This window comes from Echeneis naucrates, chromosome 8, assembly GCF_900963305.1.
Source record: "Echeneis naucrates chromosome 8, fEcheNa1.1, whole genome shotgun sequence".
In the NCBI taxonomy this organism is placed as follows: domain Eukaryota; kingdom Metazoa; phylum Chordata; class Actinopteri; order Carangiformes; family Echeneidae; genus Echeneis; species Echeneis naucrates.
This window is the reverse complement of record NC_042518.1, coordinates 5,101,986-5,124,446: the sequence shown is the minus strand read 5'-3', so window position 1 is coordinate 5,124,446 and position 22,461 is coordinate 5,101,986. Positions and strand designations below refer to the sequence as shown.

The 22,461-nt window shown below is 39.8% G+C and overlaps 3 protein-coding genes across 6 annotated transcripts; 2 read left to right on the top strand and 1 right to left on the bottom strand.

Annotated features, from left to right (window-relative positions):
• Window positions 1-923: 923 nt before the first annotated feature.
• On the top strand, window positions 924-9,959 carry snx8a (sorting nexin 8a). 3 transcript variants are annotated; one of them, XM_029508901.1, is made up of 14 exons: window positions 924-1,026; window positions 1,113-1,179; window positions 1,907-2,034; window positions 2,842-2,971; window positions 3,722-3,912; window positions 4,052-4,172; window positions 5,475-5,611; window positions 5,770-5,850; window positions 5,951-6,111; window positions 6,307-6,436; window positions 6,524-6,592; window positions 7,008-7,157; window positions 7,961-8,110; window positions 8,575-9,959. In XM_029508901.1, the coding sequence occupies exons 2-14, from the start codon at window positions 1,158-1,160 to the stop codon at window positions 8,653-8,655; spliced, it is 1,551 nt and encodes a 516-aa protein (XP_029364761.1). In that variant the 5' UTR covers window positions 924-1,026; window positions 1,113-1,157; the 3' UTR covers window positions 8,656-9,959. The 3 variants fall into 3 exon arrangements, with proteins under 3 accessions (XP_029364761.1, XP_029364762.1, XP_029364763.1); XM_029508902.1 differs by lacking the exons at window positions 924-1,026; window positions 1,907-2,034; XM_029508903.1 differs by lacking the exons at window positions 924-1,026; window positions 1,113-1,179; window positions 1,907-2,034 and adding an exon at window positions 1,328-1,421.
• On the bottom strand, window positions 9,742-13,976 carry nudt1 (nudix (nucleoside diphosphate linked moiety X)-type motif 1). Of its 2 annotated transcripts, none has more exons than XM_029508906.1 (4): window positions 13,759-13,976; window positions 13,483-13,646; window positions 11,882-12,027; window positions 9,742-10,434 (listed from the first exon to the last, which is right to left on the bottom strand). In XM_029508906.1, exons 2-4 carry the CDS (start codon window positions 13,632-13,634, stop codon window positions 10,262-10,264), a joined length of 471 nt encoding a protein of 156 aa, XP_029364766.1. In that variant the 5' UTR covers window positions 13,635-13,646; window positions 13,759-13,976; the 3' UTR covers window positions 9,742-10,261. The 2 variants fall into 2 exon arrangements, with proteins under 2 accessions (XP_029364766.1, XP_029364767.1); XM_029508907.1 differs by having other exon boundaries at window positions 13,764-13,976.
• Window positions 13,904-18,339, top strand: mrm2 (mitochondrial rRNA methyltransferase 2). The gene is made up of 3 exons (XM_029508904.1): window positions 13,904-14,029; window positions 14,381-14,752; window positions 15,818-18,339. The coding sequence occupies exons 2-3, from the start codon at window positions 14,467-14,469 to the stop codon at window positions 16,246-16,248; spliced, it is 717 nt and encodes a 238-aa protein (XP_029364764.1). The 5' UTR covers window positions 13,904-14,029; window positions 14,381-14,466; the 3' UTR covers window positions 16,249-18,339.
• Window positions 18,340-22,461: the final 4,122 nt, after the last annotated feature.

Sequence of the window (22,461 nt, the reverse complement as noted above, 5' to 3'; positions counted from 1 at the left end):
ACAATAAGAAGTTTTGTGGGTTCGACCAGCCAAACATTTCTAGGTTAATTGATGACTCAATGTAAATGTAACTCGAGCAGCATGGTGGCATAGTGGTTGGCGATGTCGCCCCCACAATAAGAAGGTCACGGGTTTGGTTCCCGGCCTGAACATGTATAGGCTAATTGATGACTCTGAAATTGTCCTTAGAGTGATGAAATGGGTTACAGCATGGAAAAGGACCCCAGAGGGACTAGACAGGACCCCTTCACAGACTAGACCCCAGACCTGAGACCGGACCCCCCTAAAGACTAGTGGCCATGAGACAAGTGCATGAGAGACTCAGGACCTGAAGACACATACTTTTAAGTCTTCAAGGAATTTATCATTCCCACACAGAGAATACACGACAGAAAGACCTGTTCGTGAAGGAAGGACCAGGGGAAAAGAGGAGGAATCACTCTCTGACATGACTTGTAACTCCCGACTCATACAAAAGATTTGTTCCAAACCAACGAATCGCTCACGAATGACACATCACTAATGCATAATCTATTATTCTAAATAAAACGTTTTAAAACAAAATATCTAACTAATTTTGTGATCAGGCGAAAGTTCCATTATTATAAATGTCGATATTTCTGATATTTGACATACAATTAAAGGAAGCAACAAACTCTAAAAGGATAATGCTTTTGCTCAGTCTATAGTGTGTCTTAATTTCAAATAAAAAAAAAAAGGAACCTGAAGGTAACACAGCTGTTTTAAATTACGAGGAGTCATTGAAGGCGGCACTATTTATACACGCGAGTACGGCGAAAGAGGAGGAACAGAAAATCAGATGAAATTAACCTGCGCGAGTGAAACCAGGAATTAAATCAAGTCTAAAACAACACTAAATATTGCTCAGATTATTGAGTGATCCCCGTATTTAATTTTTAGAGCTGCTGGGATTAAAAAAAAAAACAAAAAAAACCCCACCTAAAAACTAGAAAATGTTCAGTTGCAATCACACACAATGACAGCAGCGTTTCTTCTCCAGTGCCTGTGAGTGTGTCGTCCGCAGACTTGCACTTTAACCGGTGCTCACTACAACTTTAAGAAATAAGTTACTTGTTTTTCCTTTTCTTCAGGAAATCACATGGAGGTGCTCTTGTGCTCACATGACACTCTGAACCATGGCAGGAGAGATCAATGAAGGTACAGTGCGAAATCTTCCCACAGTCTCTTTTAACGCCACTTCTCGTGTTACTTCAGTGTTTTGTTCGTTTTGTTGGCCGTGTCATGATCACATATGCTGCAACAGATGTTTTTAAGATTGTGGTTTCTTTTTTGTTTTTGTTTTTTTTTTGGTTCTCTCAAGTCGCGTTTGGGAACCAGGCGATCAGAAACCTTTTGGGCACATTGCGATCGTCAGTGAAGTTTCTACCATCTCACGACTGGTTAGCAATTTAAAATGACCTTATGATGTTTTCTTAACACTCGATGATGAACATTAGAAGTGTATGTCCCTATTTTTTTATTTATTTTTTATTTTTTACACGACGTCGGGGGAAAAGGTTTATGAAAAGTTTTTATGCTCTTTTTTTTTTTCGTTGCCACGTGAAAACTGTCAGCTGGTCTCTTCAGTCCTGAACTCAGCAGTACTTTATTAGGCCTATACTGAAATAACAAGAGATTGTTATGTAAATTTGATCAGATAATTCTGTTCATGTCAGCTTTAAACCTTTCCGTGTCTCTGAAAGATAATGTTTTTGGCCAACAGTGTAATCTTTGTTGGGATGATGAAAAATAAAAAATAAAAACTTAGCTCTATTAAAGTGATATCATCACCATGAACCCAGCTCAGGCTGCCACAGATGTAAACTCTGATATTTGTCCTTTTTGGGTGGATTTTGACGCCATGCAGGTGTTGTTCCTCTTTTAGGCTCAGTTCCTGCCTATTACAGGGAAGTATATGAAGCCGTCTGCTGTAGGACAGATGAGAGGGTGCAGGTTGAAGTTTTTCAGCGGTTGCTCCAAAGGACCGATCTCCCCAAGGCTGTTTTAGGCCAGGTGAGGGGTTCACACTTAACTTTTGGGGGAGCAATCACCAAGACACTGCAGCAGGCAGCCCCTTGTAACAATTCACAGGAGGTCTGCTCTGTAATTATAGTTGGAGTGATTTTGAGGCACATAATTTGCCCAATATAGCTTTTATATATTGGTCATTTACCACAATTTAACATATGAGAAGGTGTAGCCTATCAATCTGGAGCTTATTATGGGCATTACGTGCAAAATTTCATATTCATTCATGAATGAATATGAAATAATTACAGATTTGTGAATTAAAAAGCCTTAGATTTGTGCTGCTGGAACTGAATGGATACATTAAACATGCGTGTATGTGGGCTCTCCGCTCAAATATCAGTTTGATTCTGATAAGATGTGTTTTGTGAGTCCCCGGAAGGCAATTTAAGATAAAGAAGATGCAGGTGTAACGTCTTATCAGCAGGAAGCTGTGTGGCAAAAGCCTTGTGTGGCCAGTCAAAGACAAAAGATTTAAATAAACGGCAGTGCCTTTTTTTTTTTCCTTTATTTTTGGGATAAAGGTTCCAGTTATGAAATTCCTCTGAGATGATAGTATGTGTTACATTTTCTATAATTCAGATAGATTTCATCATTCAGTAGAATTTCCCTTCCCCCAATAATCCAGCATGCCATCACTTTTGTGTCTTGTGAGCTTTTTTTTTTTTTTTTTTCTCTTTTGTTTTGTTGTTGTCGTTGTTTTTTTGCCATGGGAATCCAAACCACTGTTGAATTTAGATCTCGGACTGAAAAATGGTGACCTTTAGGTCGTATTGTCTTTGTTCTTCGCAGATTGCTGAGCATGTTGACTTCACGGATGGATTCCTGAGCAAGCTGTCCTTCTATAAAGCGCTGGCCTTGATTGCTCTTGCTCAGCAAGGAAAGCAGCCAAGCCCCAAACTCTTGGAGAATTGCATACAAGGTAGGTGACAGTGACAGCAGTGCAGTAAAGGTTTTGCTTAATGAGTAGCTTGATGATTATTCAAGGCATCCAAAAGAAACCTCAGCTATATTTTAGTTCACATTTAAGTTATAGCTTGTTTTATTGGCCTGTTGTGACAGTTGTAAAAGAACAGAGGGACTTTCGGCTTTATCGAGCTAACATATAGGAGCAGTTTTCCGCCCCATAGCAACGCTTGCATTTTCTTTTATTCAGCTTAAGTTGTTTTATTTTGGAAGAGAAGGCGAAGCCAATGTTTAAGAGTTGCATTCTTTCAGTAGTCCTGAGTGGGAAGATGATAGGAAGGGCAATTTTTGGTTTTCATAGAGGTAGCCATTACGCCAGCTTGACTTAGATCCATTCCCCACCTTCTGTGATTATTTAAAGCCCACACTGTCATTTCAGGTGTGGCCAGTATTGCTGATTGCTGCATGCCACTTCTTCAGCTGTGCTGGAACAAGTTTTCTGCATTTGTCGCAGTACATTACATTCAGCTCATGACTCCCTTTGGAATGCACAGGAAGGGCTGAATCACAGAGCACGCATGCACAATGCAGTACTGGCCAAATACGAATAGGGTCAGACACGTAGCAATCTGTTGTCTGGAGAGAAGTGGTTTTAACGACAGCATTCCTGCCCGTTGGGTTTGAAATTTCTCACTGTTTGCACTGATTTAATCACAAAAAAAAAAACACAATTATTTGAAGTTAATTCTGATTCTCTGCTTGACAGAGTTACCCAAACCTCAGCTCGGGGAGACGAAGGACCTGAGCATACTGAGGATGCAGCCAGCTCAGGAGGATGTCCTGGTGGTGTCCCAGACGTTGGACAAACTGCTGGTCATAGACACAGTCCAAGTGGAGCTCATACCTGAGAAGAAGGGCCTGTTCCTCAAACATGTGGAGTACCAGATCACCAGCCAGGCAAGGCATCCCATGATAGATACAATATATAAGTAATTATATCAGAATAATGTCCCACCCTTTCTTTGACGATGCTGATCATTTTAAAGTCGACCACTACCAACTTTTACATTTTCTTTCTTTGATTTTTGATTTTCAGCGTTATAAAGTATCAGTTTACAGACGCTATAGTGACTTTGACGTCTTCCATGAGGTTTTGCTACAGAGGTTTTCCTACAGAGTGGTGCCGGCACTGCCACCTAAAAGGATGCTGAAGGGAGGTATGTCTAAATTCTCGAACATCTGGGCCGTTACCGATGCTTATTTCTTTGTTTCGCATATTTTACATCATAATTTTTCAACGGTTTAATTACAGACCATTTCTATTGAGCTCGATATGCTTGACTGGAAGCTCAGCTGCATTGTCAATTTCAATAGTTTCAAACAGACATTTTTGTTCATCAAAGTTACTGCCTGATAGAGACAAGAAATCCAGTGATGCATGAAATGAGCCTGTTTCAGTTCTCACATGAAAATGGGCCATCCCACCAGTTCTTCTCACTTTTTTTTCCCCCCCCCTCGTGGTGCTGATTGACATGTATCGCCTCATCTAGTTGTTGATGTTAGTTCAGTTTTTCAGTTATGAGAACCGAGGATTTTTGAGGACGTCAGTATGATTTTGACGACAGTTTACTTGGGGGAAATTGAAAGAATGCTTCACTGATTTTAGGAATGAAGTCCCATAACAATGTCAGACTTACGATGGAAAAAAAAAAAAAAAAAAAAGCCCAAAAAAACTGAAAAGCAAATATGTATTTTTCATCCTTGTCAAAATGAAACCTGATGCCTTCATAAGTGAAAATGCAACTCAACCATCATCTGATTTCTTTGGGTGTTTTATACCACCAGCTTCTGTGAGGAAGGACCTGTTGGCAAACTTTAAAATCTGCTTAAGTTTTCCTTAAACATTTATATTTTTCAAGGGATGCTACGCTATACAAGTCAACCTTAAGGTGGCTCTCACAGATATTTTTTTATGTAACAGTGTATCACAAAGAAATGAGACAACTTGAAAAAGATTGAGAAGTGATGAGCTGACATGGAAATAGCACACAACTCAGCAGCTATTGTCAATTAAAGAGCCACTATAAACCAGTGGAGAGTGATAAGGCAGCGGAACAGCAAATAACATACACTTTTATCGCACCATATCACAGTTGAACGGGAGTGACAGCAATTAGCCAAAGTGATGTTACATCACTCACAGTCCACACATGACACTGACAGGCCAGAGTATCACATTGGACAGTGGCAGTCAAATGGGACACACACAGCGGTGGCATATCATTCGCAGCAGTGAATAAGAAAGAGTTGGTCTCGATCAAACACAAGTTGCATATAACACACACACTCACATATGTTTTTATATATATATATATGTGTAGCTAATAGACATACCGTGAATCAGACCTATTTTATACGTTGACACCTCTGGTCAGACTGCAATTATACTAATTACCTGATTTATTTATTTATTTATTTATTTATTATTGTTGTTTGTTTTCTCTGGTGTCTGTCCACAGTGCTAACCTCCATCTCAGAGCGGGAGTTTATTGAGGGGAGGAGACGTGCTCTTGCCAGATTCATTAATTTGGTGGCACGGCATCCCATCTTCTCAGAGGACGAGCTGGTTAAGACCTTCCTCACCTTCAGTGGCTCTGTGGGTAGTTTCTTGAACTTGCTGTCTGGTTTTTGTGCTGCTGGCTGTGGAACAATAAGTATTTATCCTACTGGTGACTGATACTGAGGGGCATCCTGTACTTTTTTTTTTTTTTTTTTTTTTCTTCTCGCACACTCCTCACCCCTCTTCCCAAACAGGATGTTCAGATTAAACTGCGTGACACTTACAAGAAAACGGGTGATGAGTTCATGACCAACAGAATTGCAACACAGGCAAAGGTTTGTCACAGATTGTGGAAACAATCAATGGAGGTCCCTGCATGGTTACCCCCGAAAAGAATAACCTCCATTTATGTGTGATGTTGGGTCTTTTCCACAGGAATATCTCCCCTCTGACATCCAGGCTCAGTTCTCAACAAGCAGAGAGCTGATTAGAAATATCCACAACAGTTTCCAAAAGTTGCGGGACAGAGCTGAAAAAATGGCAGAGCGGTCTAAGGAGAATGCAACTGATCTCCTCATGTTTGGCCGAGAGCTCAGGTACTTTATTACTATGGGTATGAGGTTAAGGCCTTTTTCTCGTAACCAGAGGTTATGGACTGAGAAAACAAACGAGCTTAATATGATTCAAAATTCTGTGTTGTCTTTCTTCATGGTTGTATACTCAAAATGCATTTGGCAGCTAAGGCACTACAATATTACTTTCTGTCCCAGTAATAACGCTGTCCTCTGCAGTGCACTGGGCTCAGATGGTTCATCTCTACCCGCCTTGGCCTCCCCACAAAGCACCTGGGGGACACTGCGCCAGTCACTGAAGAGTTTGTCGGTGGAGTTTGCTGTGCTGTCTGACAAAGCTGCACAGCAGGTAAAGCCCTCAGTCCTTCACCCACACCACCTGCGCTCTTCTGCGCTCGGCACCAGCTAATAAACGTTGTTTTGCTGATGTCTTCAGGGCAGACGGGAAGAGGATGATGTTGTGGAAAAACTCAATCTTTTCCTGGATTTGTTGCAGTCATACAGAGTAAGTTGGTTTGTTTTTTTTGTTTTTTTTTTTTTTAAATAATTCATCACCAACCTTCTGTGATAGACGAATTCATTAAAGCTTGTAAGTTGTCACTGACACTTACTTTATATAATACAGTTGTTATTGGATATTGGAGCTGTACACTGACAGTAAATTCTGATTCAGTTAATAACTATACCACAGATCTTGTGTAACTGTCAGTTTCAACCCAACAAAATCTATCACACTTGGTGTCGGAGTTTATAATTGGTAAGTGGGTGGCTCGCTCCATTTCATCGAGGCAACAAGTGGGCCGATTCAGTGGCTTTTATCGTGTCTACTATGCTTTTTTGTGTCAGTGTATGTTCCAATTTTGCCCTTTTGTGAAAAATAAGAAGGGCTGTTATGTGACTGTCACTGTGTTTTTCTCTAGGATCTCTGTGAGCGCCACGAGAAGGGGGTGCTGCACGAGCACCAGAGAGCTCTGCACAAGTACAGTGTGATGAAGAGGCAGATGATGAGTGCCACGGTTCAGCCAAAAGAGCAGGCATCTGTGGAGCAGCTTGAATCGCGAATTGTTCAGGTGATCAGCCTCTTTCAGTCGCACTTCTTGCCACATTCTTAGTCTCTCAGTTGGCCTCCTCGCTTTTGTTTCTACTCATTTACTGCTTTATAAAATATTACATTGGCTGGAGTGTATTTATTACAAATCCACTGCCCATAAAGCCCTTAGTTCATGCATAGCGATAGTTGCCACAGCAACTATCCCTCCATTATGCATACCGCCCCAGGTTTTCATATAATGCATTCATACAGATGATGCAGGTCTCGATAGTGAAAATAAATAAAACATTTCCTATATATAAACAAAAAGTCACCAAATTAGAGCTTTAAGCCTCAAGACAAAGTCTGCTTAAGGAGATTTGCACAGTAACTTAAATATGTGAACAACATGCTCACTATTAAAAATCATAACATGCTGGTACACATAATGTTTACTAGGTGCACTTTAATTTAGAGTTGACATGATAATAATTACTTGTTAGCACAAACGGTTGATGCGAATGTCACAGATTTAGCAGAAAACGTGTCATTAAGGGGCTGGATGGTTTAGTGATGATCCTAAATGAAAAAGTTAAAATATCAGCATAAATAATCTCAAATGATCAAAAGGGGAAAATAAATGTTTGTACCAAGTTTTCAAGTTCATTCATCTACAATGGTAGTGAACACAACTGCTAATCATTTCCATGGAAATAAATTGTTAAAGGTTTTATCATCGTTTTGTTTTGTTTTGTTTTTTTTTTAAATCTCTGATTATCATCGCTTGATAAGTGGCTGCAATGTCACATTATGTTTTTCACTCTGTGTTTTCACTGCTAACAGCAAGAAAACGCCATCCAGACCATGGAGCTGCGTAACTACTTCTCCCTGTTCTGCCTTCATCAAGAGACACAGCTTATCTTCACCTACCTTCCAATCACATCCCACATTCTCGGGGCTTTTGTTAACTCCCAGGTCCAAGGACACAGAGAGGTGAGGCTGCAACGTCTGGAAAGAATTCTTCTTTAAGACCGTCCTCTGTATCGACACAGCACTGCTCGCTCCAGGAGAGCCAAATCAGCTTTAAATTGGCTTTTAAAGTCCAACAAAAGAACTAATAATGATGGATGGTATCACTGACTGGATAATCTTCTCATCTAAGATTTCAGTTGGCTTACATTTCATATTAAAAGTGAATGTCCCACATACCTTTTGCCCGTGATAAAATCAAGTAAAGTGCACAGCGTATACTTCTTTGGTTAGACATCAGATTTTTTTTTTTTTTTTTTTTTTCCCCCACCCAAAGTCAGATAGGCCAAGGTTTTCTGTTAAACTCAGAGCCCCTGAAGATAAATTTACTCCTTTATAAAAGTAGTAAGTGTAAAAAAAAAAATGTAGATGCAGTGTATTATATTTGTTTTTAAATGAGAAAATATGACTGTTTTTTCCTTTTCCAGATGGGAGAGGTGTGGAATGAACTGCAGCCCAAGCTTGGATGTCTCTTTGGTGGGAATAATGGGTTGAAAACCTCCATCTAAGACCTAAGGGAGCTGCAAAGGAGAAACGCTGACTAATGAAGATTATAAACTGGAAAATAAATTGCTCTGTGAGCTAAAGCAAAAAGGAAAAAACAAAACAGCACAATACGCTTATTTTTCTTTGTACAGCATCTTGAAGAACGGGTTTGATCATCAACCATTTCACCAATAACTGGACAGTGTTGGTCATGAGTCATTTTATACTCTTCGTTATGAGGAAACAATGTCCAAGTATAATATCAAATAGATTTTTAGAACTGCCAACATCGAAACAAAAATGTCTGGTATTTTACAAGGGACACAAGGAGGATGACAGTATTCTCATGCATTCCAGCTCGTGATAAAGCACGTTCCACCGACTCAACACACTAAAAATAAAAGAGAGAAAGTTCGACTTTATTCAAGGATGAGATTATTTTAAATCTCACAAACTACTTAGTGAATAACTTCAGACCAGTGTATTTTTTGATACAGATTTTAGTTTATATAGATGTGTAGGAGCATGCATTATATTTTTTTATGGACAGGTGTGCTATTTCATATGGATTTCTATGTAGAGAAACATCTTTGCTTTGTTTGCAAGTCTCCCTTTTTATTTTATAAGCTAATTTCTTTCAAAAACCTTGAGCTAAAATGATCAGATGCTACGAAAGGCGGGCTTTTGAGCTGTGCTGATAGAATGATGGCCTGCAGCACTTTTGGCATGTCAGTAATAACACTATAAGCTACTGATTTACTACCAAAGATATTATCAATTATAAATGAATGCACATTTACACAATTAAATTCCTGGAATTTTTAATGATTAACACAGTGTATTTGTAATTTCATCAGAGCGTCTTTAGCCATATCACTCCTTACCAAAAGACTTCTTAACAGTGGCAGATATCAAGTTAAGTTTGTATGAATGTGGGCAGGAAGATAAATAGTGTGGATGTTGTGGAACTCCTTCCATTTATGATCAGACATCTTCCACGTCTGTCTGCACCTTTATGTATTCTGAACATTGTATGTTTTTCTAAGAATGAAGCACGAAAGGACCATCTTAACATTTTATAAGTTACCTCACAAACTGCCACCAGCTAGTCTTCGTCAAAACCAGCTTTTATTGGATACACCAAACAGATTGTGTGAAAATGTCAATATTCACATACATGATAGTAATTTTATGAAAAAACTGTAATGCTGTATGAAACACGTTTGTTTTGGCAATCCAATGCAATAACTGTAAATAATGTCAATATTTTACTGAAGGAAGAAAATGCTGAATTGTGTAAAATCAGTTATCCTGACAAATAAAACAATAGAGCTAAAAAAAAAAAAGTTCAGCACACAGCTGCTTTGCTTTTTATTTATTTTCTTTTCTTTTGTAAATGTGTGATGCTTAAAACAATTTAACTGGGAATATTTCCAACGAAATCAGACACAGAAACAATGTGCCACGAACGCAGGCTTTTTAAGTCCTCAGAATCTTCTGATCTCTTCCCACAAATGAAACCGGACGAAAACATGGAACCGTCAGATATCTTTGAGAATCAATGTTCACATTTTTAGGCTGATGTTTCTTTTCTTTTAGAGCCCAGTCGATACCCACAGCCAGGTAAGCTCAGAGCTCCTCCACCTCTTCCAGTTTGTGGCTCAGGATCACATCGTGACCTTTAAATTTAAAATACCCGACAAATTTCTTCTTCTGGAGCATCAAAGGGAACCAGAGGATGTCGTCAGCCCACATTTCACTGAAAGGGATTTGATCACATGTGAACCACTGAGGCCTCATTTCTAGAAGAGCATAGAGAGAATAAATAATAGTCAGCCTTGCGAGAGTGACACATCATCTGTCTTGTTACGATCAAGACTATCAAGATTCGTTGAGCTTAACACTCATTTTTTCTCTGGCACTTATGAATCTGTGATCAGCCACAAAGTCAGTCCAGTGAATGATGGAAATTATGACTTGAGTTGCATTGAGACTTCAGTTCATCAGTCATAAGTAGATGACAGGCTTTATTATTATGGCAGCACAGATAGAATAAATTTTATATTCCTGCTTTATCTAATCATATATCAGATCGTGTATGTGAATGTGTTTTAAAACTGAAAATGAAAGACAGTCACTCAGTTAAAATTAAGATTGGTCTTTTCTGTATTCTTCCCTCAAACAATGCTCCCATGTTCATATGTATATTGAAGAAATCTTTTTTTTTACCTCTAAAGACAAAAATCTTTTCTAATCTACAAGTTGTGTGTAATGGTCATCTGAGAATAATGTGAGGCTTCAACAGTCGAAGTGAGACAAATCCAAGTGATTTTTTTTTTTTTATTTAAATGCAAAACTTCCTCTTTCCTGTGGTGGAGGGGGATTTTGACTTCAGTTCATAATTAACTGTTGCACAGAATGAGGATGTGAATTTTTGACCTCCGTCTCCGATACAATAGTTGTGGTCGGAGGGTATTTCTCCACAGCCGGTGCAGCAAGAGCCAATCAATAAACTGACCAATTACCTTCTTAATATACAGAACAGGAAAAATGGGCTTGTAGGTAATGCCCTAAAACAGCATTCAGCACACAATTTCCTGACTAAAAGGCTTATTTTCTTGTCTTGTGGGGCTCTTCCTGCACTTGCAAGTTAAGGATAAATGAAAAAAGTGTGTTTTCTTATTTCTCAAACTTAGCAAATTGAATCAAATCTCATACGCTATTAGACTGCTAACAAAAGCCTTTTATTCTTCTTCTCCCACTGGCTGTTAGACTGGTGTAACCCTTTGGTCTCGCTGGCTAATGGCTGATTTTCTGACTCCTCTGCAGGTTGTGGTTTTCTCTTTGCTGTCTGTAAACTTCACCCAGCTGACTTTGACAAGATTCTAAAGAAACAAAGATCGCTGCTGTGTTTGTTCTACTGAGGGGCTTTTTCTCTCTCTATCTACAGCTATGTCATTTTTTTTTCTCTACTGAGAACACGCTTGAAGACAGCGGTTATAAGTGTTCGAGTGGTTATCCACATTAAAATATGGTGCTGTTGTGAGTCCAGCTTTGTAAAATGTGACTGAGGAAATCTTTCTGTTTATTTTGAGCCTATAGTTGTGTTACACACACACACATATATATATATATATATATATATATATATATATAAAGAAAAGTTGTTACAATTGATTTTGTCCTGTTTGGTGAGTAAGATATAATACAGGAATGAAACAGCTCAACATGCCACAGTGGAAATCATACCTTCAGACTCTGTTGGGTCCCCGTGATAATCATCAGCTCTAAAAACATGGACGTCAAGTAGCTGTGTTTCTCCGACAAACTCAAACTTGATATTTCCGACCTTCTCGAGAGCATCCACTGTGAGGCCACTTTCTTCCTGCAGCTCTCTGAAAATGAAAACATAAAATAAATGTTTGATCCTTGTATTTCAGAAATAGGCTCATGGCCCTCCTCACACACACACACACACACACACTCAAACAGTTGAAGGAAGCAGTAAAATGATGATGCCAGTGTTTCCCAGAGTATCTATTTGTTTGGCACACCCAAAGAGAAGGAAAACATTTTTCTAGTGACTCAGCTACAATCACTGATGAAGACAGCAAGATGTGGCTGGCAGCTGCAAAAAATACAGCGCAGATGATCTTTTCAGTTCGACTTTTTTTGGTTTAAAAAAATAAAAATAAAACAAACTGCAGCGTCACAATGAAATGCACATTGATTTAAAAACAATCTGTCGGCACAGTAGCCAGCAACTGAAAGCAAAGTGGTGTTTTTCAACCAACTTCCCTTAAATCATAAAACTAGGACTTTCCTGAGAGAAAACAGCTCAAGAATGGGCCCGATTGCCTTCAGGGCTTCCTTCCTCTAGCTTTTGGAGAAAACTTCCTGCTGATGATGGATTGCACACTGTCCACACTCAAAATTCTACCAAGCTGAAAAACTTTGATGAACATGAACAAAACCTTTCCACTTAATGCGATCACCACCACTGTTGTGACATAAAATAGAGAATGAGTAGGACTTCAAATGCACAAACACACCTTGGATTATGTTGTTTTTAGTAATAAAGGCATTACAATGGTGTGACACAATTCAATGGATATACGTTGCAAGTCATGTTTTAAGTGGTGCTGATGTGGCTCGATGATGGAATACACCTGGTGAAAGAGCTGAAAATGGAAAGCCAAACTTTCTGTGTTTTTGTTGACATTTTAAACATTTCGTGTTGTGTTTATGTTGACATTTTAAAATCCAGATGAAACGAATCATTTAAAGCCAGAACTTTTTTTTGCTACTGTTTTCCACGAATGTTGAAACTTGAAAATTCCCCAAAAACATTTAGCTGAACTTAAAGTAACTTCTTGTTTTGTTTGAGCAAAAATACCCATGTTTAATTTACAATGACATATGACATAGAAAATGCAGAAGATCCTGTAATGTGAGAGTCTGGATTATCTGGAAAACAAAACTGCATTTATACATTTATTTGGCAACTTCGTGACTCGAGCTTATCAAGGTTGAGGACAGCTGCGTAGACATTGGTCCAGCTGTCTCTTAGTAGAAAACTGATTTATATTTTTCTAATGCCTTATTTAATGTATGTAATTTATTCTATGCAGTGTCTTGTTTTATCTGGACCTGTCTGCAACAAAGCTATTATTAATTGTAATATTTTCTGAATTGTGATGTTTTTTTCCCCCCAATATGTCTGCAAAAACAAACAAACAAGCAAACAATCTCCTTGCTAAATATTTGTTTTACTCATATTTCATATCTAATCCTCTTCTGCTAACAACCCCTCACATTTTATGAAACACCTGATCATCCACCTCATCTACCTCCTTGCAGCTTCTTCGATGGTTTCTCCAGGTTGGACTTTGCCCCCAAAGCCGTTCCACTTCCCGACCCCGAATCCACGTTTCTTCATCCCCAGCAGCACCCTCCCCGGCTGGACCACCAGGACCAGAGTCAACAGTTTGGGCTGCAGCATGCCTGCTCACAGCTGGTGTGTGTGTTGGGGGGGGGGGGGGTCCACATGTCATAACGGGACACAAACAAACACAATGAAAACACAACCTGAGACCACACCAACAGCTGCGCGTTCACATCCTTACCTGACCTGATCGCAGCGCTGGACGACTTGTTGTGATTGTTGCTCCAAAGTGCAGAAACAAACACCGGAGAGAAGTCGAACGGACGACTCCGTGCCGCAAAATTTCCCGCGCGCGCGCCCACGCTGATACGTCGGCGGCGCGTGGGGTTGGTCTCAATGACTCCGGGGCAGTGATTTTGGCGGGGACGCTCGAGTGTAAGAGCTAAGCTCGGCGTGTCACCCTGAAATACGCTCGTCTGTAGGACACCGCCACGGTTTAAAAGTGCCGACAGGTGAGTCCGTCCAAACCGCTGAACTCACCCCACAACCCTGACCAGAAAATAATAGTCTATTCCAAATTATATTTAAACGGTGTAAAATACAATAACACAATTTTTTGTGTTTTCTAGATTAGAAAATTGAACAGTACAACAGTAACAGTAGCAGTACAACAAACTGCTAAACTGTTTAAGCACATGTAAACATATACTACATGATATTATAATACTTTGGGGATGAAATCTGAAGATCCATATTCTCTGAATTATATTCTCTTCGATAAAAAAGTCAATTTAAAAGACGATAACGGTATTAAAGACGGCAATCTCACGTAGGAACTGTTGTCGTCGTTGTGTGTGTTGCAGTACGGAGACTATTACCGACGGAGTCTTGCTCTTCCGCGCAGGCGCAGCAGGCTTGCGGTGTGTGTGACCCCGGCACGGTGTAAACAATGTGGCGTGTGTCGCTGCGGAGGACTTTTCACTCCTCTGCGACTCTCCTGAAGAAGCTGAGAGGTAAATCTGCGGCGGAGCAGCGCTGGGTGACCCGGCAGCTCAGAGACCCGTACGTCAAAGCGTCCCACCTCCTCAGCTTCCGCTGCAGAAGCGCCTTCAAGCTGCTGGAGATTGATGACAAGTTCCGCGTCCTACGGCCCGGGGACGCCGTGGTGGACTGCGGGGCTGCCCCCGGAGCCTGGAGCCAGGTGGCCGTCCAGAGAGTCAACTCAGCGGGGACAGGTGAGAAGAGAGGCGGGGCGTTGTGAAAGAGGGTATGTGTCAGATCTGGCAACCCACTTTTTCAAATTCTTCAGCTGAAGGCGTTATTTTGCTTCTTGGTGCTGTCCTTCATTCATTAAGCTCTTGGTTTATTAGTTTACATGGTCTTCTTTGTGAAGATCCACTTTTAATGTTTTTGTATCTATAAATATTGTTTTAATAATGTGCTCAAATAAACTTTATTGTTACCTTTTACTCTTAAGACATTTGCATTTACCTGTGATTATTTTTGTTTTTGTTTTTTTTTTTAATTAAGGTTTTCTGTCAATTATGGACTGAAAAACTAATTGACAAACCTTCACACAATTGGCAGATAAACAAATAAAAATAATCAGTGTCACTAGTAGCTGTAGTCAGCTTTGTACAATCAAATCATATCAATTCAGATTTATTTATATCAAATCATAACAAATCCCTGCAGGAGCAAGGAAAAACTTCAGAACTGGGCTCAGGGGGGTGCAGAGAGAGAACCAGAGGCAGTGAGAGCGAGCTTGAAGGAGAGGAGGGACGGACAACAACTGGAGGAGAGAAGATGCCGTGGAAAATACAAAGAAAACATACAGTGATGTGCACCAGTTAAGATTAGCAGCAGGGGGAGAAGAAGAGGTTACAACAGGAAGTGAGTAGTAGTGTGTGATGATAACAAAAGGTTACTGTGCAGGAACACGGAGCAGAGATGATTCAGCGGCTGTAGGACGGGGACAGGAGGGACAAAACACAGACTACAGGAAGAGACAAAGTTAGAGACATGGAATAATGTAATATACATTCATGGGAAGGAGAGATAGAGAGAGAGAGAGAGAGAGAGAGGTTTAGGCCTACAGCAACTAAAAGAAAAAGAGTAATTAAACCTTAAATTTTAACTGTAGTCTTTGTCACAAAGGAAGGGTCTTGAAAGCTGCGACAGAGTCCATCCCCCCTCGGCCTGATACTAGAGCCAAACTGAAATCATCTTGGGTATAAAGTAGCATTTTTTCAGAAAAATGTGCTTTAAAATGACAGTGGAAATGTTTTCTTTCACCCAAGATCCAGAGTTGCCATGTGGTACCGTTGTTGGCATTGATCTGCTGAACATACGTCCCCTGGAGGGTGCCCACTTCCTGTCCAGTCATGATGTCACCGACCCCGTAACGCACGCCAAGCTGCTTGAGCTGCTGCCCAACAGCCAAGCTTGCGTCATCCTGAGTGACATGGCGCCAAACGCCAGCGGTTTCCGAGAGATGGACCATGAGAAACTGATCCTGATGTGCTTGTCTCTGTTAGACTTGGCTGAGAGGATTTTACAGCCGGGGGGCTCTCTGCTTTGTAAATACTGGGACGGGATCTACGTTCAGAAACTCCAGGAGGAGCTCTTGAGGGTCTTCGGTAGCGTTAGGACTTTAAAGCCGCATGCCAGCAGGAAAGATTCTTCTGAGAGATATTTCCTTGCAAGACTGTACAGAAAACCAGTGAAATGATGGCAGATGTCTATTATTTTCCTGTTTGGTATCTTTAAATGTGCTTTGTTGAAATTCACAAAAGTGCCCCAATGTGTTTTTCATCAGACTGAATATGAAGTAGTTCATTCTTCATACCTTTTGATCAAAAGGTGGCACTGTTGAGGCATCAGTGAGCCTCACAGCTTCAGGCGAAGACAGATCTCATGCTGTCAGTGCTGATTTTCATCAGAGCAAACTTAACACAATAGCATCAGTGAATCAGTAAAATGAAAACCTATGCAAAAATTATCAATGCGATATTCCTCAAGAGCCCAATCCTGTGTTTTCTCTGAAGTTATTGTTTGCCCCAACAGCGTTTGTTTTACACACTCAGTTTGCTATTTGCTTTGTTACAGAAAGTCATTTACCAGTGCTGCTTATGCTAATAATTTGCACCGCCAGTCATGTAGAAACGTGTAATCATTCTCCCATTCAGCGCTTATGAAGGGAAAACTTAATACATAAGAGTCACATACAGCATGACTAATGGGGAGTGGAATGACACTGAAGCTTGGCATGCTGCGAGGGTTGTCGGGCTCTGCTCTCAGTCAGGGAAGAGGTGGCCATTTCCTGAAGAAATGTCTCTAGAGCGATAGACGACAGATTTTAAGATTCTTCTTTAACATGCTATTTATTTTTTCTGTTTCTGCCATTTTGTTCTGATCTGAGTTTGGAACCATGAGTAATGAAATAAAGGAAGCAACATTATAAAAGATGCCAGTCGTGCATTTGGTGCCACTGAAATCTGTGGAGAGATTCACAGCACAGATCTTGCCGATACATGACAGACATAACACTGTCCACAGTGTGATTTATATAATCGTACGCAGAGCCCAGTTAATTTGGTCATCGGGAGCGTAGCATGAAAATTTGGGCTTTGTGCCTGTGTGGTCTCCGTGGGCCCAGTTCTCCTCTTTAATATATCAGCTTTCATGCATGAACAGATAACTGTCTGTTTTTCTTTGTTGCTTTCTTGTGCATTTTACGGCTTTATTATAGCCAGCAGTAGACAGAGATGGAGAGTGACTTGCAACAAAAGACCCTGACCAGACCAGAGATAGTGCAGTTAATGGTCAGCACCTCAACCCCGAGGCCACCAGGGTGCCCTCTATGTGCAAACAGATGAATAACAAACAAACACAAAAGATATTCTTAATGGCTGTTAGGCTAGTCAGCACTGACCCCTCTGAATGAAATCATTACTCTGATCAAATCTGTTGTGCTCTTTACTAGAGGTTTTCTCTGAGAGGGATTGTTGTCAAACATAGTTTCCATAATGGATGTTTGTGTTTGTGATGTGAAGAGCCAAAGTTCCAATTCAGAAGGAGGAAATGCTCTGCAACTCCACTAAAAGAGCCTTTCTCAGCAACATGCTGTGTGGCTCGCAATGCATGTTAAAGTAAAATGTTGTATCTGTTTTTCAATATTTTTATATTTAGTGTCGTCTTTGTTTCTCCAGCAAAAAGACTGTGATCAACGGTGATATCTTTTAGGATGAGGAAAGTGAATCTGAAAATGATGAACTGTGGACTGTTTGGTAATCAACAACAGCTAAACTCAGATTTCCCTCAAGTCCTGTTCATCCTCAATTTTTAATGCAAGCGCTCGGTTTAAACGTTTAAACCACTGCAAATAACTGCTTAAGTTATATATAACATCCCTTTTAAGCGCTTGCTCTGTCTCACATCAACATGAGAATATGAAGGGAAGGTAACGCGGTTTCATTTATCTGCAAGCTAAGCACAGCCATTAATTAGCTATGCACAATCTTGCTGTTTTAAACTTATGAATGACGATTTTCCCTGAAATTACCACTACTGCTGTGTTATTTTCTAATTTGGGAACCTCTAATTTTGTGGGGAACACAAATGACTGGAAGTTATCAACCATCAACCCCCCCCGACAGCCCACCTGCACACAGGGGCTCCAGTGTAGTTTTAGATAGAAACTGTGGTTATCTTGTGGCTCACAATGATTCACTGTGCGTGTTAGAGCTTTCGAAAAGGTACTAACTTGAATTTCTTGCTTCTTGAGGGACCTCTGTAATAACTTCCCCTATTCTGCACATCTGATGCCCCTGTTATTCATTGAATAATAACACGCCTGATTAAATGCAAATTCAATCAAATGTTCAAGTCTAAATTCCAGGGTTGTGATTCTGAAAAATATCTCTATTTTGTTCTTGCTGTTGTTTTTGGCTTTTTTCATTCTTTCCACCTGAGTACACCGCCCTTTAACTAGAAAATCTGCATTTTTTTTAATGAAAATAAACCCCTTCAATTTACTGTTTAATTAGCATAGTTATTAAAATCTAATTAAATCCAATTGATTTTTAAACTCCGATCATTTCGCAAAATGACAGTCAGAAGCCCAATCAAGCCTGAATTTGCATTTGCTGCTGTGAAGGAAGAGATGATCACATGAATGAATTAATAAGGCTGTTATTTGGCCTCTCTGTCTCGGAAGCAATGAGTAACAGTGCGAACTGAATCATTCGAGACTCTTTGCGCGATTAACTGCACAGAAAAGTGACTGACCTCTAAAGATGATTGTTTGGATGAATGGGAGCAGCCATGGCTGTTGATGAAGCCGACAGTGAAAGATGTGAACAGATGACCAATTTTACTTCTCATCACTTGTTGATTATTCTGCTCTTGGCTATTTGGATTTAAATTACTCCAAAATCACTGTGGGATTTATGTAAATTCCATTGGTCCCGAGCACTCATGCTCAGGATGAATGATGAAACATTCTCAGGTTAATTAATTCTTCTCTGGCCAGCTGCAGGTTCAGTTGTAAATATTAGTAAATTAAGACAGGGGTGAAAAAAAGAGAGCCACAGACCCTAATAGGGTTAGGGTTAGGGTTAGCTTTTTACCTAATAGCTTTTCTAATAATCTGAATTTTGAAAACAGCTCAGCTGCACCGAGACCTCTTTGAACTGCACATTAATAATCCAATGCTGTTTAGGAAATCCAGCTGACACAAATATCCATCATAAAGCAGGTTATATAGTTTTGATTAACAACATCTGGTTTGTGTCACATCAAGACGTGGATTGATGGATGAAAATGAGTTTAATCTGCTGCCACTTAATGTGACCTTAATAACGTATGAACTGGAAATTTTTGGCAGGGTGATTTCTTCAAATTATGAATGATCATGAGTCATTGTTTCCCTTAATTCTGCCTGTGTGCTCTGGTGTCAAAGACCCAACCTTTGATATCTGCTACGCCACAAAGAGATTCAGAAAATGTCCCCACATTCAGAGGCAAAGCAGCAAACGATGTTTATGAGAAGCAACAAAACTGTCTAATTTTGCTTTTTGGAGAAGGTGGAACGTTTCCATTTTAAATCCCACTCTGTCTAAATAATGAAAACAAACAGTCTCTCAAATATTACGCAGTGAAGGTCTCAAATTGACAGGAAATTAAAGAAATGGTAATATCATTTCTAACCATCATGCTATTCATTGCCTTGGCTGACCTGAGTTGCCAAAATGAATTGCTCGTCTGACAACATTCATCATTTCTCGGGTCTGTCCCTGAATGTTCGCAGACTGAGCCAAGCAGGCATTCACTGACACAAAGTAATGACTACTATTATAATGATAATTTCATACCATCTTCACAGAAAAATTAATCTGAAATCTCAGGACTGTGTGACGCCTTTAACGGTGCCGCCCTCACTTGATGATGCCAATGTTTTTGGAAAGGTATCATCAAAACAACTGTCTGTCAGAAAAACAGAAAATGTCAGAGTTTAAAAATGAAGAATGCAATTCAAATATTCATGCCTGTCCAAACATGATATTGCAGCTACAGCACTGCTTCTTTTCCTCTGGCGGTATCATACTAAAGAACGCACGTCGGTGAAAAATAAAACTATCTCCTCTTGATCTTCCCTCTTTTTTGCTTTTTTTTTTTTTTTTTTGAGGATGCGTCAGTCCTGTGGAAAAATGTCAGGACCATTACTGCAAATGGGGTGAAGGAAAGGTTTTGAGAGGAGGGTTAAAGAGACGGGTGAAAAACAAAACAGCAGGCACAAAGAAAGCATTTTGTATCCCTGCATCCACTGACATTTAGCGAGAGGAAAGGAAAATGGCCGCAGATGGAAACCAAAAGCTCATGTTTTCATGCTGATCTTATTGTTACTGTGGATTCCCTCCAGGTAAGAAGACATTTGTCAGGCTTTCATGTTAGAGGGTTGTTTTATCCTTTATTGTATTTTTTTTTTTTTTTTTTTAAACCAAAGCTCAAGCTTCTGTCAAGCATGAGCAAAGGGTTTAAGCCCACACAGAAAAACCATGCTGTCCTGTTTTCTGTCGCTTTTAAACGGCACCCAAACACTTTTCTTCTTCCACTGAGAAGTAGAAATATAGTCCAACTCACTCTCTAGGAAAGGCTTGAACCAATGGCACCAAAGAATCTCTTTAAACGAGTAAATCGAGTAATCTCATGAATAAAAATGCTTTGCTAAAATGCTAACCTTTGAAGACCAAAAAGAAACTTATAGGGCTTTACAAACACGTCAAACACATCTAATGCTTGGATCTCCAGGTAACATGTTCCCCATGATGAACTTAATTATACATGATAGGTTTACAGTTTCTGAATGGAGAGAAATACAGTGAATCTTCTAAGTCTTTTTTTTTTTTTTTCACAAACTTTAAATTCTAAGGCAGATTTATTTTACAGATTTACAAAGGTCTGGATTATTTCTAAATATCACTTTATAAACTCCAAACCATTTGGGCACTGTCATCCATCATTCAGATCGGCGGCGCAGCGAAGGCGACAGAACTTCGGTGTCACACACTGTGTAGGAACTTTGAGCACCAGGTTTCACAAGTTAAAAAAAAAAAAGAAAGTGCACTTGTAAAAGATTTATAAGCCTGAAAAGAAAACTGAATAAAAACTGAATGATGTGAGCAATGAGGCAACACAAAGGAAAAGAAACATCTGTGAACAGATTTACAGAAGAACACTTGGTTGACATTGAAATCAAAGATGTACGGTTTGGTCATTTGAAACGTTTGTGCCAAAAAGTATTAGGCCAGTAAAAACAAGAAAGCATCAGAAAACAGGACACACCTCAGAAAACTCAACGGGAACAGGCTTGTGTAGATGTTTTCCGTTAAAAGGTCAGTTCCATGCCTTCTTTGATGTATTAAATAGTAAATTTCATTGACTTCATCACTCTTTTTTTTTTTTTTATTGAACCCTTGACATTCAGAGCTACCAAGTGCAGATGATGAAGTAATAGTGCTGAAAAACCTACTCCGGAAGCACTGACTGGCTGGCAGTTCTCATCATCGTGAAACTTTAAAGATTTACGCTCATCAGGCTATAGCAGCTATATCTCTGAAATTACTTTGAGATGACTTATCTCACTCAGGCCCATAACCCACAGTAGCTGTTGTAGCGCCTAACAGCTCCATCGAGATTTTCAACTACATATTTTATAGCTTAATACTCTCATTTGTTGTTATAGCACGATGGTTTGTCCTTTTTTTTTAACTTTAGGGGGAAAAAGCTGCATGTTTATAAATATTGTTCAAATTTTTCTATGGCAGAAGGATAACTATTGGAACTATCCTTGGATTATTGTATGGTGTCCCATCCCCAAAGTAACAATGTAGTTTTCCACACTTGCATCAGATTACAATCAGCAGGATCCATTTGAAACTATTTCAGCTTTTTGAGCATACATGGACATACGTCTGCCATTTATCTTAAAGTAATGACCGCTTCCATCAAAATCACAGCATCAGTGCATCCTCATTTTAGATACATAATCACTTGAGAACAGACCGAGGGGTTTAGATTTCCTGCTTAGCAGTAGAATGTTTTATCTTATATAAATATATTGGATTAAACGAATAACTCGACTCGCTGTGAGATCTCCGTTTAACAAACCAGGTTCCCTTTATCCCCAAAGTCACGTGACTTCACTTCCCACACAGTATGCGTTGCTTCAGTAAAAATGAGCAAATTTCAGTTTATTGCCACAAGCATTCATCACCACAGTTTTTTGAGGTCATCAACATCGTTCCCATGTCACTTTATCCGTCTGGGGCTGTGGCACACAAACATTTTTATGTAAGTGATGGACGCTGAGAGACAGTCTGGTACTTATTCTGATCCTTGTTTGCAGCAACCAGTTGTGCAGACCAGGTGGGGGGTGGCTCAG